Source organism: Lissotriton vulgaris, chromosome 7 (genome assembly GCF_964263255.1).
Source record: "Lissotriton vulgaris chromosome 7, aLisVul1.2, whole genome shotgun sequence".
NCBI lineage: Eukaryota > Metazoa > Chordata > Amphibia > Caudata > Salamandridae > Lissotriton > Lissotriton vulgaris.
The window spans coordinates 1703771701-1703790847 of record NC_141695.1 but is presented as its reverse complement, the minus strand read 5'-3'; the positions used below and the strand labels follow the sequence as shown (position 1 = coordinate 1703790847).

Here is a 19147-nt window from a genome sequence, read left to right as displayed (position 1 = left end):
CCTGTCCTGTACTTACGTCAAAGAGGTGGCTGACTTCGTGCTTCTTGAGGTCGCTGCTAATCTTGGCTGCAAGCAACAAACATGCTGCTGCACACAGTTTGCGATTGTGCTTGTTAAGCTTGCCTTGTAAGACCAGCTTCTCAAAGTAGACATAACTCATCGCCACAGTGACTGGTTCCAATCCACACTCGTCCGCGATATTCCGCATTTCACGCTTCAAGCTGTAGGAAGAAACTGGTGGTTAGACTCAAGTCATAATAGTACCCTTCTAAAAATAGCATTAAACATTTTGATTTTCAGTACAAGGCATTTATCCCCAAGGAGATATTGCCTTGGCATAATATATAATAATGTGCATGTTTTATGGGAATGTATGGGACTCTACAGAAATCAATTTCATGCAGTACCATCACTGAGAAACCATTTCACGTAAACAGCGTAATGGAAATTAGCAAGAGGAATGTCATGTACTATTTTATAGAAAGCTTTTCTTTCAAAATTGACTTTTGCTTGCTTATTGTTTAAGGCATAGATGCAATTAATCTTGAAATTTGGTTCTCTTGGTTGTTTTTCTGCAAGGTTCGCATAGATACTTACCCCCCTATAATTCTTATCTATGTATACTCCCCAAGCCTAATTTTTTGATGGAGATATGCTTATATACATACACACATACACATTTTTTGGCAGGCTACTGGCATGTACCCGAACATAATGGGAGCCTGGCCAAGTCGAGCACAGCCTCATTTTCACATATTTCAGGCATCTCTCTCATATGTCCCATCACAAAGAGGCACACAAAAGGGTTTTGTTGATACTTGTTTATTCACACAGAAATGGATGATTTCACATTCTATACACAGAAAACGATGATGCTTGCTACATACATAGCATTATTCACAGCGACGAGTGGCATTACATGGAAGTTGCTAGTCACCTTAACTGCCTCATACCAGACACAAAAAACTAACAGTTACATTACATTTTGTAACACTTTAACAGTATACGGAAATCATTTGTATAGATTACCGCCAAGAATTATTATTTTTATCTATTGTTAAAAATTGCAAAATCTGATTGTAACAGTATGTTTTTCTTATGGCTAGTATGAAGCACTTAGTTACTGGGTACTTAAATGGAATGCAAAATTGCATTCATTGCTGTGAACGCTATGCATGAAGCTGAAAGATGTCAGCCCCGGCTGTGTGATTATAAAAGCTACAGGTATCCGCAACACTTTTGAGTGCCTGTGGCGCTTTTTGGTGAGGGACGTGAGAGAGAATTAAATTATATGTACGAGAAAGGTTATTTTTTTGTCATTATTTCATTAGAAATGTGCTACTAAGAAACCATGCCTTTTTGTACTTGAAGGAACATATGGTATATTTATTTCATTGGGGCACTCTAATGTGTCCATGTGTCATCTATCCAATTTCAGATTTTATCTACTTTTCCAAGTACAATAAAAAACGAATGTTTTGTTATGTAAATATTACATTTGTTATTTTTTTATTTAATAATATTTACTTTAAATTATCTTTCCTTCAAAAGGTTTCCTTTAATTTTCGATTTGTATTTCCTGAAAAGTAAGTTTCCTTATAAGTGGTTTCCCATGATCTGGTTCCTCTTGTGTATTTTCCCAGCATACTCTTGCTCATGAATTCAAACACATCACTCATGTCCAGAGACATTGCTGCAGAAGGCCGCTAAAGCACAGATATAAAAAAAAACCTATGGACATCCACAAACTTCTTTAAACGCTTAAAGATTCATTTAATCCTGGTGGAAATAATGCAATTAGAATGAGTTGTCCCAGGCAGCCTCCATCAGTGTCCCTAGCAGACAATATTAGTGCAAAGATTTCACTGGACCGATCCGCCGCATTAGGACAGTCAACACCTGCCTCATATTAGACTCTCTGGATAAAACTGGGGGCTTTTTTTGCCTTATGGCTATATTTGGCTTTTGATTTGTTTGTACAGTTTTGGAAACAAGATATTGTTGAAGTCTGAAGGAGACCAAATTACATCACCCTGCACCTACTCCAGCTCACCTAATGTCTGCAGCAGATATAATTATTTGAAGCTGGATGGAAGCAAAGGATAATCTACTAATGGGAGGAGCACAAAAGAAGCCCTCCATTTGGCCTTTAACTTGCGGACACTACCTAAAAAACAAGCAAAATAAAAAAAACTTACAGCAGTAAGCAATTTAGACTATCCCTACTCCCAAATCTGTTTGCATGCAACGACCAGGCTTTACTTTTGTTCCCCACATAAACTCTGTAGGATAATAATCTTCTTCCACACGCCCCGTCACCGAGCCATCACTGCTATCCTAGCATCCGCAAGATCTGACCTGAAATAGTTTGCCACCTTGTGATACACGCCATCAGGTTGGCTACTGGTGGATAGTTAAGTCCGGTTCAAGCATTAAGTGTGACTATGAAGGGAGACAAGCTTATGGAAATATTTTGACAGTGTTTAAGAAATCAAAGTACTCCACTGCCCTGAAAAGTTCAGCAGGTCCGGGCAGCTCATTTTGGGAGGGAGAGAGGTTCTAGTACGCATTAAATCAAACCAATTTCAATCCATGCTTCTGTTTTCACAGGGAGGAGGATGGATGGTTTATAAATTCACGTAAGACACCCATCATGAGTATCAGAGCATTATCAAAACAATACAGCAGGGCTCATTTAATTTTGAGGTATGTAGGGGCAATGCTGATAGAAAGGTCAAACATGGAAATTATGAGGACAACAAAAAGGTCTGAGTAATGTGAAACTCTGATATTGCTTTCAAAAGGAAGAAAAGGTGGGATCTTGAGGATATTTTGTGGAGAAATTTAGTGTGCTGCTGATGAGCATGTGTAACAATCTCACTCACTCACTCTCCTGGCTGATGTAAAAACCACCAGAAATGCAACTTAACATGACTTATGTTTAGGGTCTGCCTTCGGCATCATTCATAGCTGTCCCATAAGTACTGGCACACTATTATTGAAATATCACCAATCAATCAGGATTTATATAGGCGGTTAATCACCCACAAGGGTATCCACAGCGCCTTGCTGCATCCGGAGGGTTCAGGTGACCAGTCCTGTCATGAGACCATTCCTGAATTCCAGCAGAGAGGATGAGGTCCAGAGGTGACAGGGGAGGTCATTCCAGGACTTCGCAGCGAGCTGGAGAAAGAGTCCTCCACTATAGCTTCAACGGATGCGGGGATTGTGTGTGTGAGGGAGTGTGAGGTGGAGAGGAGGCAGAGCGCACCTGTCTGGAGCGTTGGTGGAAGTTCATGCAGTGGTCCATGTATGCTGGTCCTTGATTGCGAAGGGCTCTGTAGATGCGGATCAGCATCTTGAATTGGCATCTCTTCTGAATGGGGAGCCAGTGGAGGTTCTTGAGGTGCGGAGTGATACGAGTGTCTGGGGAGGTAGAGGATGAGTCTGGTCACTGAATCCTGTATAGTATGCAGTCACATCAGGAGTTGCCTGATTATTCCTACGTAGAGTGGGTTTTTATAATTCCAGCCAGCTGGTAACTAGAGCATGAGCGACTGTTCGTCTGTTGTTTCGGGGCGCCATTTGAAGATTTTACAGAGCATACAAAGAGTGAGGAAGCAGCTGGAAGAGACCGGGTTGGAGTAACGGTAGTCGGTTTCTTAACAGAAGAAATACCTTCCTAAATCCCACCAAGAACTACTGAACCACTAGTATGGTGTTAAACAGATACCAGACAAAAAAGTACATGAGACAAGCAACAGCAGCATCCAACAAACAAGCATTTGCAATGCAATGGTCTCGGCATCATTAAAGGTAGAGCTATTGGCATTGCTCATGACATTTTTTTTCTTTAAATCAAAAATAAATGGGCATTGTCATTAACATTGGCAATGCACCGCACTCTGCACTCAACAGCACACAATGCTCTGCGCACTCGCCAGCTCTGCGCACTCGCCAGCTCTGCGCACTCGCCAGCTCTGCGCACTCGCCAGCTCTGCGCACTCGCCAGCTCTGCGCACTCGCCAGCTCTGCGCACTCGCCAGCTCTGCGCACTCACCACTCTGCGCACTCACCACTCTGCGCACTCACCACTCTGCGCACTCACCACTCTGCACTCACCACTCTGCACTCACCACTCTGCACTCACCACTCTGCACTCACCACTCTGCACTCACCACTCTGCACTCACCACTCTGCACTCACCACTCTGCACTCACCACTCTGCACTCACCACTCTGCACGAAATAAAACAATTAGGTAACTGATGGTTTTACTATGAGGAATCTCGTGAAGCCAGGTTTTAGCTGTCGTCCCTCCACTCACAAGAGTCTGGTACCATGGTGACCTCGTAAAATCCACAATACTTGTTAATACAAGACCATTTAATCAACGAGAGTAGAGAAAGGCTTCACGGCCAAAGGAGCCCTCATAATTAGAAATGTGCATTTGCCCTCATTTGCTGAGGCTAGAAAAGCTTTTTCGGTCTGCTCAGTGTTGTGTCAAAAGGTAGACCTGCGCACACCTCCCTACAGCTCTGAATGGCTTGGGTTAATAAATGGATCTAAACTACGGCCTACTGTTTACTACTGGATTATGTGAGTTTAACTGCCCCTTCTACATTGTTTGGGATGTGCTAGATTCCGGGCCAATATGCTGGAGAGAAACTGGCACCAGATTCATGGGATGTGCAACTTTCCTTTTAAACACTTTGGTGTAAGATCTCGTCGCTCACAAAGCGCACGCTAATTATTTTCCCTCCAAATGGATGTTGATTTATACTGATTTAATGAGACTAGACACCATCAGATCAGTGCTCTCAGCATTTCTGTGCAAACAAATATGTAAATAGCCAATTCATGCATTGTTTAGACTTTTCCCTTTTTTACATTTTTCCTCATATTGCCTAGATATGAAACAAGCCATACTCAGTGGCGTAACGAAACCCGAGGGGGCCCCCCTGCAAAGTTCATGGAGGGGGGCCCCTCATTCTCCGCGCCAGTCAAGAGCTCTCCAGCCAGCGACCCGCCATACTGCAGGGGCTCACCCCAGCCATAAAAAAAGGATTCTGGTTCCTCCATTGGTCACATCCGCCCTTTTATCAGGTGATTTACATACATCAGTAAATTTTGCTGCGCCCTCCAGCAAAGTTACATAACACTGCCTCCAGCCACCCACCAAACACATCCTTCTATGTAATGTTAATGATCCACCTTCAAGCGAAGCCTGCTCAGTTAACCACCTCCAAACACAGACCACTGCCTTCGTGCCTGCTACTAACGCATCCCTCAACTCTACTCTCGCCCCTACGAAACCCACAGTTATGCTTTCCCGCCCGCCTTTTCAAACCACCCCTCGGATGTCACTGCAAACCTGTGACTGCCGCCCACTGCTCCCCTGTCCACCACCGACAGAAAGACTGATGGCCGGTCCCCATGTAACCGCTGCCTACCAGTAAAGACAGAGCCTTTCAGCTGCTGCCCTCCCCCAATGCCACTGTGGTAGTTTAAAACATGTTAAACAATCTCTTCAACTGACCACCCCAAAACAGATCTTCCTGCTAGCCTCTACAGCATCAAAGCCATTCCTGCTACTTTTCATCTTCTGAATGATGCACACAATAATATTAAATGTACAAAGAGTCCTATATTTGTTTCCTCACACCAACATTAATTTACACTATGTTCCCCACTAAACCATACCTCCTGTCAGAGGCAAACCTGATCCCATGTGTAGCACCAGTCAGCAAGTACCCCAAGGACAAAGACCAGAGAGAATGTGCGATTCATGTAATTAAACCTATAGTGACAACGTAGCATTTCCCCACCCACTGTCAGCCCCGCGAAGTCTGCAACCGCATAGTAGCCATCAATACCAGCAACATCTAAAGCGCATTTCCACTTCCTTTCAATGGCAGCTCCGGATAAATATACCTATGACTTCTGGGCGGCATCTACCACAGACCACAGCATTCTTTGTCTCCCTAAGACTAACCGAATGATGTCGGTGAACGCTCCTTCTTTACTAATAACTAAGGGAGGATAACAAAATAAAATATAGTATTTTCTTATGCAAATAGCGTATCAAGCACTTGCTGCCCGCAGTCCTCACCAGATCCACATGTTTCAATATTCTGCTATCGCACCTTCCAGGCAACCCTATTATTATCTGGACATGTTTTTTTATCCCTTTCATGAACTGAGAAAGGCAATACCTTGCACGAAAACAAGTCCCGTTAAAACCATTGCTACTTATACAAGCACTTACTTGTTTTACTAACTGTCATTTTAAAGCAAACAGGTAACTCATTCTCGGATTGGAAATACAGCTTAGAAGTGTGGAAGTTAATACTGAGACGTAGGATGATTTTGTGCATGTCTGGCAGACCTGCATGCGCACACAATGGAACAATGCAATTTAGCTTAACAAATTGTTCATAAATGTACCGGAAGGTAAAGAAACAGCCCATATTATTTTTACAAAGAAAAATAGACAAACGTCCACTTTAAACCCCATGACATAAAAGCCTTAGCATGCCCAGCTTGTCCAAATCCACGCCACCTAATTCAGTCCTGCCAAGTACCACGCATCTGGTGTTAAACTAACACATTTCAGTGTGGTGATCTGCATCACCGAACTGGAATGCAAAATCACGCATAACAGGCATCGTGCCTCCTCGGGTAGCGCTGCTAATCAAAGCTGGTGTAGTATTTCCATGTGGCCACCGACTTTTTTCTTGGACTTTCCCTGTTTCCTACACATGATGCCGTAATTTTCGTTATGCAGTACAGCTGCCTGCATGGTAGTCATGTAATGAGTGTCCCTTTACTATGCCCGCAACATTTTGCCATATTTCCGTAGTGTGTCCATAAAGTTAGGTCTCTTGAGGATTTGTTGCAGGCGAGTGCGCCATGCCCCAGCAGCCCTACGATATCAGCCGCTTTGAGTATGACATCTGCAAGGACTGGTTCCTGACAGGAGCTAGGGGCTTGAGAAGGGCACCGGAGCTTTGGAGTGGGTGATGTTGTGACCCAGGATAACCTCCGCCTCCCTGCGGGGAGCGATCTGCAAAAACGGCAGCTCTGCATGGAGATGCCGGGATCTAAGATTCCAACACAATGACACCACAGTGCTGAAGTGCCCAATTTAGCATCACACTGGACCGCCCACCGGCGGTCCGGCGTCATGCTGACTGACATGCATTGTCAGACCAGTGGGTGGTGCGGAGCACACAGCAGCACAAATGCACATGTTGGGTTTAGGTCAGAGAATTTTTCCGACCAGCCCAGTCATGCGCACTAGTGTTAGCTGTGGCTGCGCATTAGGAGAGCGAGGGTTGATCAACGCTGCAACCCTCAGTCTCCTAATGGGCTGCAGGGCAGCGAGTATCCCTGCTAAGCCAATTCTGGTGCTGCTGGGGCAGCGTCAGTATTGGCTGAGAGGGGTTGCCAGTGACGCAGCTGTTCCTGTTGAAGAGCACTAACGCTGGACCCTGGTCCAGGAGCAGAGGCGGTGCGTTACCGGCAAGGTAAGTTTTTATTTTAATTTTCAACTCCCCCAGCCTCCACCCCGCAAGTATTGTGAACCACAACTGTATTAATTCTTTTTTAAAGTTAAAAGATTTCAGAGTGTCCATACCAGCTCTTTTTCCAGTAAAATATTTTTGTATTGATGTTTAAAAGGCCAAAATAAATGGATGGAATACTATTTAGATAATGTCCAATCCACTGGAATGTATTCAGGGCACGCTGTGCCAACTGTGATTCTGTGACTCATCTGGCAGATTCATCACACTGTTATTTATTTCATTTAGTCAGAGTTTTTATAGAGTTCAAACCTACATGCCAGGGCACCAGTGTGCGGCATAATTAGTACAGTCACAAAGGCACACTTCACGATTGGTTCCATCTTTAGGCACTAATAGTATTATTATTGTTCACTAACTCTGAATCGACCTTGGAAGGATGCAACGTTTAGTAGGCACTGCAAGATGTGAAGCTGTAGTTTTCAGTTTCCACACAGATCTCTATAGTGGGTGCCATTAGTCCACTAAAGCATTTTACAGACAGTAGGCGAAGACATAGGCGAAAACTAATGATCAGCCGGCCTAAGAACTATGCTGAATTCAAATAGATGCAGGACATAGATTGAAGGTGAAAGCTACTCATGGGTGAAATGGTTGCCAAATGGAAACTGTTCAGAAGTGATTCTTCATATGATCTTTTTTAAAAGCTGATAGATTTGTTGTCGACCACACCTAGCCTTCGTGGCTGTGAGTATAGTGTTAGGGTCATTTATCCAAGCACAGCACCTCCTTTACCCATCCCCACCCCCCACCACTCCAAACAGTAACTGTCTCTGCCCTTCCCAGCAGTGAACTGTCCAATTGTGAAAATGTGCCTGTTACATACAGTACGTCACTGCCAGAAGCATACCATATGCCAATCACTTTTTTGATGTGTGATCCTTCAAGTGCTCAAAATAAAAGGGTTTTGGTGATAGAAATACAATATATTGTTATCACTTGTGTTTAATGCAAAATGACTTTATTCCCCACCATGATGAAGTGACACAGTTTTTGCGGTACCCTTTCAACTTCAGCACATTCAGGGATACACACGCAGACACTTATGAGCTTTGTAACTTGGTACAGATATTAACTAACTCAGAGGCACTATTTTTTTACAAAGGTTCACTGTGTGCCCAAAGCTGCATAGAGGCTGATCATGTGCACAGTGCTGTACCAGAGTTGGCAGGGCGCACAGTGCCAGACAAGGGCAGTTAATATTTAGTAATGCACAGAGGTTCAATAAGAGGGGCCGCTCATCTGCATCTTGACTAACCGCCAATCGCGCTGTACCAGGAAGTGCTGATCCCATCCCACTCTGCCTCCACTCTCTCCAGTTTGTACTCCTGCTCATCCCTACTCTCTACCGCTACACCCTCACTCATGCTCTCCAAGCTTTCACTCACTCTCCACTGCTCCTTCACTTGCCTATAACTCCTCTTTTTTTCTGACACATTTTTCCTATCTTCTCTCCATCTCTCTGCTTCTTTTCGCTGTCCATTCCCCTCTCTCTCTGACTGGTCATTAGACCCGCCTGTCTCTCTCTCAACCAAGTCTTCCATACATCTTACGCATTTTCTTTCCCCCTCCTTCTTCACCCTTTTACAATGTCCCACTCTCCCAGATCTTTCTATTACATACTTCAACCTTTTTACACTACTCCTTCCTTCTTGCTCACCCCTCTCCTAATTACACGTGTGTTTCTCCCATCTTTATCTCCCCTTTATATTCCCCTCCTTCTAACACCTCCTCCTCCCTGTGCCTGCACCTTCTCTCGGCAGAATACCCCCTTCACACACTATCCTTTCCTCCCATTTACCGTTCATTATCTCAAAAAATTCTTGGGGTGTAACTCCCCTCATCCCAAATGTTCTCAGTTGGTCTTGTTTGTTTGCTCACTCGCGATATAACCCTCATCCCGCAACTTTTACGCCCTCCCACTTTCAAAACTCACCAGCCGCCACTGTTCACACAACATATTTACACTTAACTGCAAAAGACCTATTTACCCTCCACAAAATGCAACTCTGTAACATGCTGCATAATTCCATTTCGCACAATTGTACACCACACCATGCCACATAATTCCACACGTCACACAATTCCACAGCTAAACCTCACACAACATAATTACACTCCACATAATACCACTCAGCACCACATAATTTACCATCACATGATTATTCTCTACTCCATATTGCATAAATACATTCCACACAAATCCAGTCTATGCCACATAGCAACATTCCACATTTTTACACTGCACACCATGCCACATTATTTCACTACACAGATCTAATCTACACAACACAAATCCATAACTTACAATTGTAACCCAAACCATATATGACTTGCATATATGCAAATGCATATATTGCAAAACCATATATTGCAAATGTGTGTTTACCTTAGTTCCAATGGGCCCCAGCAGATCCTGTTCCTGGAGGGAGCTGCAATCCTTCTCGTGTGTCAGCTCTCCTCTCTGTGCTGCCTCCTGCTTTAACTGGGCCCCCACCCCCATCCTCTTTCCGAGCCTCCTGCACTCTGACAGAAGAGAAACAATGTTACTTGAAACATTGTTTCGCTTCAGTCCTGGGTCAGATCGTGCAGGCTGCTTTAAAGACTCTCTCTCACCTAGCGAGGGTGCCCCCTTCATTTAGTCCCCTTCCTGGGGGGGGGGGGGGGTTGGATGTTGGAATGCTGTTCCCTGTGTGGCCCTGTTCAGCTCCTGAGAGCGAGGCCTCACAGTACAAACCGCAATGACATTGCAAGGATTTGTATGCTTTTAGCTCGGTGGAAAACAGGCTGCCTTCCACGAGCTGTTCTTTTTTGAAGCATGGGGGCATGAGGGGCCCCCTTTGGATAGTGAAGCCTGGGGGCCCTCCCGCACTGCGTGGGCTGCGTGGGCCTGTGTTACGCCCCTGGCCATACTTTTAGTCGCTATTAAATCTGTCCCGGAAAACTCCGGTGGCCTCACTGCCGCCCTTTGCTCACACAGCAGCCCGTGCTCGGCTTCTTATGACTCACCCGGGCTGTCTCTTTATTCCTTCTTTGCGGTCATATGACTGGGACAAACATGGCCACGCGACGTGAGGAGGAGCCGAAGAAAGAAAACAAACACTTGCATCGTCATCACGCGCTCCGTTGACGGCCGCAGCCCCGGGTCTGCCGCGGCCGGTCCTGCAGTAATGGGCACGGCGCATGCGTAAGCCCGAAACCTTCCATTGGGCACGGCGCATGCGCAAGCAGCGGGAGGTATTGCTAGCGTCTCAGCTTCCGAGGTGGACAGCACGTTCGCGTGGCCGGCACAAATCGCTTGCACGCGGCCAGTGCTGTCGTCCTGGGAAGCTGAGCCGCTAACAATAAGGTCTCTGGCGAGAGCGAGCTTCGCTCGCTTCTAGCCGAGACCTAAAAAACATTCAGGGAAATATAGAAGAGAGGCTTGAACAGTCACTTTTGGACAGGTCCTGCATTGCCTTGCTTTTCTAGACATAAATCTAGTGTGCACAAAAGCAAACCCTTGATGCCTACAAAGCATGTGATCTCATAGAATGTAGGTGGTTTTCTTCCTTCAGAATTCTCATACACTCAGACAGATGTAGATGTTTGTACTGGTTTATTCAGGATACCGGTGTCACCCACATTTCTAGCTTTTGGCCCATTAGAAGGTTGTGGGCACTGGAGTGGGCAGCTGTGAGCATGGACGATCAGCTTATTCTCAGCTGCTTAAATTAAACAGTCACCATTGGGAGGAGACTATTTGGTGGGAAAGTGTACCAATATGATCCCTAACAGTCTATGCTCTAGGCAGTCCCTCCAGAGTCGGGCTCTAGGAACCTCAATACAATATCTCAGCATTTTGCATCACTGCAGTGACAGAAAAATAGTCACAGTTCAGCCCCCCCTCCCCCAACCACATTCAGTGGAGAAATGCAGAAGCACTGTCAGCAGCACTTGAGCGGCGTTCTTATCCTTTGCGTTCTGAAGGCTCAAAAAGGTAAATTGCTCTGATCTGGCGGTTTTATCCCTTCTAGTTTACTCAGGGAGAACACAGTTGTACCATTATCTGTACCAAAAAGTGGCCAATCGAAGGCAAGGCAGGAATTGCTTGAGAAGCAGATGGACCGCTCCAAGATCCAGCATTAGGTATGAGCTAATACTATTTTTGTGCTTAACCAATCATCAAAAAATGTCAGACATCATATAGGAGGGCCTCTACCTCAATGTTTATCTAGGATCAACAAGAGGGTATGTATGTATGGAGGGGGAGGGGGAGGGGGAGGGGGAGGGGGAGGAGGAGGAGGAGGAGGAGGAGGAGGAGGAGGAGGAGGAGGAGGAGGAGGAGGAGGAGGAGGAGGAGGAGGAGGAGGAGGAGGAGGAGGAGGAGGAGGAGGAGGAGGAGGAGGAGGAGGAGGAGGAGGAGGAGGAGGAGGAGGAGGAGGAGGAGGAGGAGGAGGAGGAGGAGGAGGAGGAGGAGGAGGAGGAGGAGGAGGAGGAGGAGGAGGAGGAGGAGGGAGATATATCTCCCAGAATTACTTTAGATGAGTTTATACGCTCTCCCTTTCTCTGGTGACACTCCTCCTCAAATAACTACCTAAAAGGTCTAACGTGGTGACTGCCTTTCAAGGATACAGGATGCCATGGGAGCAGAGAGGAAAGAACATCTGCCTGGCTCTCTTAAGAGGTATATTCTGTAGCTGAAAACATTGGATGACATAAATATGATCCATTCAATGAAGGAAAAACCTTTGCGACTGTTCGGGACATAATTCACATAATCATTACTTACCTTTGGTAACACTAACTGTAGGTTACTCAACTTTAGAAAATCACCAGAAGCCAGACCGATCCAGAAGATTTTTCAGCAAAGCCAATATGCGTCAGTAGAGCAGCAACTCCGCCTCACCATGGTAGTGACCCATTGTGCTGCATAGAGGTGCCACCCAAATGCACAGGCACAAGTTTCTTTCTGGCTATTCTCTGCACCCTTGGGATGGAGCACAAAAACGAGTAGTTCGTGCCATTGTGCAGATCTAATCTGCAATCCTTTTAGATGGAGGGAATTTCACAGAATCTACAGGTGGCAGAGTGATGAGGAATGTGCGGTCAGATAAAGTATTGATCAGAAAGAGCATTACAGAAGGAAATGAACCCGTTTTTCCAATGGATACTTTTGGCCTCAGAATCTTCGCCTTTAATTTGATACCAAAGCACTACCTCACTCTGAGTTGGGTCTGTTGAATTACGCAGTCCAAAAAGGCCTGCAAAACCGATGGGCTAAATGCCCTTTGTATCTGGCTATCGAGACAGTAGCGATTCACGAATGTGTGAACCGATTTCCATGCCGGACAAATATCCAGGACAGGGACTCTTGTGTGCTAGTGCAGTGCTAGCAGCCTTGGTCCAGATGGAATGGGCCCTCAACCCTTCTGGAGGCTGCATCTTGTAACATATCTTAATGTAGAAGAGTATCCACCAGGACAAAGTCAGTGTCTGCACCGATTTGCCTGTCTTTGCCACAGAGAACCCCCCAAAGAGCTTATTGCTTATTGTCCACCAATGGGCTTTGTTGTCCCATCCTCTTTCGATGGGTGAGGAGGGGCGAAGAACCACTGTACAATGTTAGATTGTCTGACATGAAAGTCTGTCACACTTTTTTGGTAGATAGGCCACTTTAGTCCTACACACCTGTTTGTCCAAAAAGAAGGTGCTCTAGGGCAGCTAGACAAAGTTTGAAGCTCACTAATGTGACAAGCTGAGGTTATCTGATGAGAAAGGCAGTCTTCCTTGTCAGAAATTGTTGCAATGGCTCAAAATGGGTGCACATAACAAAAGTGAGAACCAGCTTAGGGAAGCATCACAAAGGGTTTTGGGGGAAACATATGGACCAAACCTTTTAGAAAATGCATCCCAAGAAAAGATTTAAATACGGACAGTTGATCTGGTAAATGCAAAAATGCAGAAAGAGCCAACACGTAATCTTTAACAGTGCCCACTGCAAGTCCTTACTGGTCCTAAAACAGGACAAATAGTAACAAATCCACCAGTTTAACGAGCACAGGTCCGTATTATGAGAGCCACAACAGGCCAAAAACTTGTCCCAGCGTTCTGTGTAAAAAGTTTTGGTAGACCAACGATCGGCAGCCAGGATGCATTAACTCCTCTGGAAGGTAGATTGAATGCAGCCAACCGCCTCTGCTCAATCTCCACGCATTGAGGAGCAAACGGGGAAGGCCCAGGTGCAACATCCTGCCATGATGCTGCAACAGAAGATCTTCCAGAGGCAGCAGCCTGATCAGAGGACAGATGCTCATGCCCAGACGTTTCCGGGTTACCCCACTCTATTGGCCCAATCCAGAGCTACTTGGATAACCTTGGCTTGGTTGTGACTGATCTTCAGAACTCGTGGCAAGAGATATTAGCAAGAAGGCCTACAGGAGCACCATGCTCTACTTTAGGCACACTCTTTTCCGATAGAGCTTTCTTGGAAACTCCAGTGTACAAAAGATATGACACTGTACATGCTCAGCGGTAGCGAATAGGATCGAACCAGGGTTCGCCCTCTTGCTGGGAGACACCCTGCACCACCTCCGGTTGTAACTGTCATTCGTAATCTGCTAGGGGTTGCCAGCTGAGTTTCTCCGCTCTGGTGTTTAAATATCCAGCCCGGTGTTTCAGAAGCAGGGAAATACCAGACGATTCCGCCAGGTCCAGAGGCAAAGAGCCTCCTAGCAAAGGACCCAAGACCCCATACAGCCATGCTTGTTGCAGACCACACAACAGTGGTGTTGTCTGTGATAACCTGAACCCGCCTCTCCCTGATGGATGGCAGGACGGCCTTCACCACCATGCCAGCTCTCCTGGAGGACTTCCCCAACCCAGTAGTGGTGCATCAGTTACCACCGTCTGCTCGGGAAGGGAGATGGGTCTGCCAAGGCCAAAATTGTGGTCAAGCAGCAACCACTGTAGATATTTAACGTTTCCTCCTAACACTGGATAGAGTCGGATAGGTTTTCATGGTGCTGAGCCCACCGAGTCTTCAGGTCCCACTGAAGAGCCCTCATGTGTGGCATGGTCGACTAGTAGGATGCAGGAAGCTAGTAGGACAATAAGCATCAGAGCCATCCTCACTGAAAGCCATTACTGAGGTTGCAACACTGGGATCATAGGCTGAATCTTCTGGACTCGGTTCAGAGGGAGGGCCCAAAAGCGTACTGTATCCAGGGCAGGCCCCGATGAAAAGGAGGCTCCATTAAGGAGTCAGGTGTGACTTCAGCAAGATAATAGTGAACCCCAGAGATGTTAGGAAGTTCAGCATCACCTGAAGGTGGTCTATGATTGACTATGGCAAGCTTGCCTTTAGCAGCTAGTCGCTGAGGTACGGAAAGACTGGTACCCCTGACCTCTGAATGTATGCTGCAACCACCACAATCACCTTTGGACTCACCAGTGCCAGTCATATGTTCACAAATGGGAGTACCGCAATCAGAAAAGGCTTTTGGCCAACCTTGAACTGCAGATAGGGCCTGTGGATCAGAAAGACAGTCATGAAGAAATAGGCATCCTGCAGGTGAAATGTACCAGTCTACTCAGACTGCATGAGCATCTTGAAATTGTCCTTCTGCAGGAAGAAATTAAGAGGTCTACATCTAGGATAGGACAAATGCTTCCTTCTTTTTCAGCCCTAGGAAATAACGAGTGTAAGACCCAGCTCTGATCTGAGGCCCGAACTCTCACTATGGCTTCTCCAAAAGCTGCTCTGAATGGTGGAAGAGGCGGTGAGATGAAAAGGATTGGAAGGGCTTAGCCCGATTGGACTATCTGCAGGACCCATCTGCTTGATGTTACTGATTTCCACATGTGTAAATAATTATTGATCTGCCTCCAACAGGGTGATTCTGCAATGTTAAGCGCAAACTAAATCTACTTGTAGGGTGGTGCGGAAGGGCCACACTGGGAGGTCGGTTGTCCTGGTGGACCTGGACATGGTTTGGTGGCTACACTAATCTGACCCAAAAAGGACTGGTGTGGTTGGGATGGTGGGCCTCAACACTGTGTGAGGGTGATACCACTAGCGAGGATTTGAAAGGGGAGAAATAGTAGGGTATGTTGCCTCTAGAACAGGGGTCTCCAAACCGGTCCTGGAGGGCCGGATCCATGCCAGATTTTTAAAATTACTTCATGTATCTCAATGGGGATATCCCAAAAATCTGGCATGGATCCGGCCCTCCAGGACCGGTTTGGAGACCCCTGCTCTAGAATCACGAGAGAGATAGGAAGCATGCAGTGGCCCTACTCTCTTTAAAATGCTCCAGAGCCGAGTCAGCCTTTTCGCCAGAGCATACCTCTGGGAGTATATTTGTCTTCACCTTGACAGAAGGCAACTGTAGATTAAGAATTAGGCTGTCTCCCATGGTGACGGCAGGCAGACCCTTGTGTGGAAGGACCAGAGGAGAGTGTGAGACTAGTCCCATCATCCCAAAATTCAGGTTAGGTCTGATCAAATCAAGAGTTGTGGAGCACTGTTCTATGGGACCAGCCATGTAGGTACTAAGCTTGAGCACATCTTCGGCAGAGGATGAGAGGGATTCAGTTTAGAGTTGGATAGAGCCATGGGATTGACATCCGCTGGTGTCGACGCAGCTGGGACCAGCACAGATCATGGCACCGGTTGACAAGTTCAGAATCTGAGCTGAACTAGAAGGAGGTTTGGAAGGCACACACGGCACCAAGGGCAGTACCGCCAACGGTAACCAGACTAGAGGTCTCTATGGATTCATGGGGCCAAAAGGGAGTCCAAGAATCTGGTCTTCGGTTGGGGGCCTGGTTCAAATGCAGTTGATTGAATTAGAGGTAAGTCAATAACTCGAAATTGCTTTTCAGTTACTTCACAAATTAATTTGTACGTTACTTTTCAGATTACCTTTTAAGTTACTTTTTCTACTCAATGTGATACGCCTAGATATCGCAATGGGACATTTCCTAGAGAAAAGGTAAGTAAAACAGTTTCTGTACATTTGCAGTTTTTCAGTGTTTCATACAAACCAACTCCACACTTGGAACAATTTTCAAGAAAAGCAGTCAATGCAATCCTATGGGAGGAAGTGAGTTATCGGTTTACAGGCAAGTAGTTACTTGTAGGAGTTTGAATTCTTGGGTTAGAACCAGAGTTCCCCCAGGGTCAAGGATGCACTCCTGAAACACCCTCAGCAGGACTAGGGCGGCTGTGTGCAGAGTGCTGAGACCCAATGTTATCCAATGGGGGATAGGGGGCCTCCGGTTGGTGGCTGCTCACGAGCAGGCCACAAGGTTGTGGGAACAAAGTTCCTGGTGTTAGGCTCAGGGCAAAGGGGAATCTGAAATAGCACCCAAAGTACACACGCAGTGGCGGCTGGGTGCATTGTGCTGTTTTGGAGTCGGTGCCCTGTTTTCAATGGAGATTCTCCAGTTGCAACAAAGGCTTCAGGCTCAGGGACGAAGATCTTCTGGAGGTGACCATCAGTTGGAGAGGTAAGTTGGAATGCTGGGACACAGTTGATTGGGCCACCCAAGGTTGTGGGACGTTGGGTGCAGAGGTGTCTTTAGGAGTTGGATTTTCTTACCAGCTCTGGTCACGGTCAGGGGATCCTCCACAAAGGGGCTGGAGGCTTTGCTTGGAGATTCGAGGCAGGTCAGAGATCACCAGATCTCAGGTCAGGATCACCGTGGAGACCTCCTCATGGTGTTGGGCCACTCGAACTTGGGCCGTAGGCATCGGGTGCAGACTCATGGTTTTGTATGGGGCCACAGTCTGTTGGTGAGCAAATACGGTGCTCACGGGAGACAAAGTCTTGTAGGCAGGGCAGGTCCCTCAGGTTCTTGAGGCTGCTGGCTGCAGGACACGCCGGGCTTTTGCAGTTGCAGGTTCGAGGTGGGGACAGGGTGGTAGGGCTGGGGCCAAGTCAGTGGCTGTTCTCCACCTTTTAGTTTCAGCACAGTTTCTTTGGGCCTTCTTCTTTTCTTCTTGATTGAGTCTTGTCTGAGGAGGCAAGGTTCAGAGGTGCCCCTAAATACTAGATTTAGGGGTGTTTCAGGTAAGTAAAGGTTGAAGTCAGTGGGTACCTTCCTTGGGGTGGGTACAACCCCTATTATGCCACCCTCCAGTGGGAAGGAGCATATGCCTTTCTCTGGTTGGCTGGATCCCCCATCAGCAAGATGGCGGGGACTGAGAGTTGGCAAAGGTGGGCACCCCTCCCTTCATCACTTGGTTTTACCACTGATTCTCATGCCCAAAGTGGGGGTCAGAACTGGTGATAGCCAGTTGCTGGAAGCAGCAAAGGGCTGGGCTAGATCACAAAGGCGGCAAGCCTTTGAAGCTTCCCCTTCGTGGACCCTGCCCACCCTGGGGAGGCTTGGCACCTCATCCCATGATGTGCATTGTTTTAGCCCCCCAGAGAGCAGCAGGCTTCAGGGGTCCAGAAACATGTCTGGTGGTGGCAGCTGGCGAGCAGCCATTCAGCAAGGACACTAGTGTTAGGCTGTTTTTCAGGGTGTGCATTTGTCATTAAATCCAACACTGGCCTCGGTGTGGGTTTAATGTGCTGGGAAGTTTGATGCCAAACTTCCCAGTTTTTAGTAAAGCCATTATTGTGCGGTTTTCGTAAAGACAAACACCCAGTACCATATACTCTTAATGGCATTACTGCAATAACAATGTCTAAGAAGTAGACACTGTAGGGGTACAGGGCTCATGCACCTGTGCCCTCGCCACTGGTATAGTGCACCCAGCTAGAGGGGTGGCTGATATATGGCAGGGCAGTGGGTTGTAGGCATGGCACACAGCCATTTCGACTCTTCACTTTGATCTGCACCAAAACAAACCGCTGAGTGAGTGTGAGTGAGTGTGAGTAAAGGTACAGGGCCTCTAAGGGTGGTACAATAAGTGCTGCAGTCCTGGCCACAGTGCCCTTGGCACATGTGGCACCATTTACATGGGATTGACATGTGGCCAAAGAGTGCCAACTTTTTTTTTTTAATGTAGTTTAGGGAAAGAACATAGGCCCTGGGTACCTCTTTGGCAGAAACCCATGGCACATTCAGTGAAAGTACATCAGCAATGTGGCAAAAAGTGGGGGCAACCATGCAAAGAGAAGGTAATTTCTTACACCTATTGATATTGAAGTGAAAAATGAGCCTGTACTTTCAGACAACAGTGAAACAGATGTAGGTATGCTCATATCTGCAACAACATTCCAGAGCCTTCCACTGTACATGTTGGACATTTGATGCAGAAACAGTACCTTGCATTGCTCTTATTTTTTCTATTTGCATGACGCCTTTGAATTAATAAAGGCCAAGAGACTTGCCTTCAACAATTTCTATTAACCAAAAATAAGATGACCATACGCCTGTTCTGTAGTTTTAGAAACTTTAACCCACCCATTACAGTTTTGAAAGATTTTCCTCCTGGGCAGGACCATGTGTCCTTTTTATGGTCAAACAGAACAGTATTTAGCAACCATGTGTCTTTTGTGAACATTGTATTGCTGGACGGTAGTTGGTTAGGCTTCTCCCCCTTGTGCAGCAAATGCATGAGGCATT

General features: G+C 46.5%; 1 protein-coding gene across 2 annotated transcripts in view; it reads right to left on the bottom strand.

Annotated features, from left to right (window-relative positions):
* The window catches only part of CABLES2 (Cdk5 and Abl enzyme substrate 2), a 143990-nt gene that overhangs the window by 6474 nt on the left and 118369 nt on the right, over positions 1-19147 (bottom strand). For both annotated transcript variants that reach the window (XM_086932848.1, XM_086932849.1), the window contains one exon: positions 17-221. In XM_086932848.1, coding sequence (XP_086788974.1) covers positions 17-221 — 205 coding nt within the window. The remainder of the gene's footprint in view (positions 1-16; positions 222-19147) is intronic.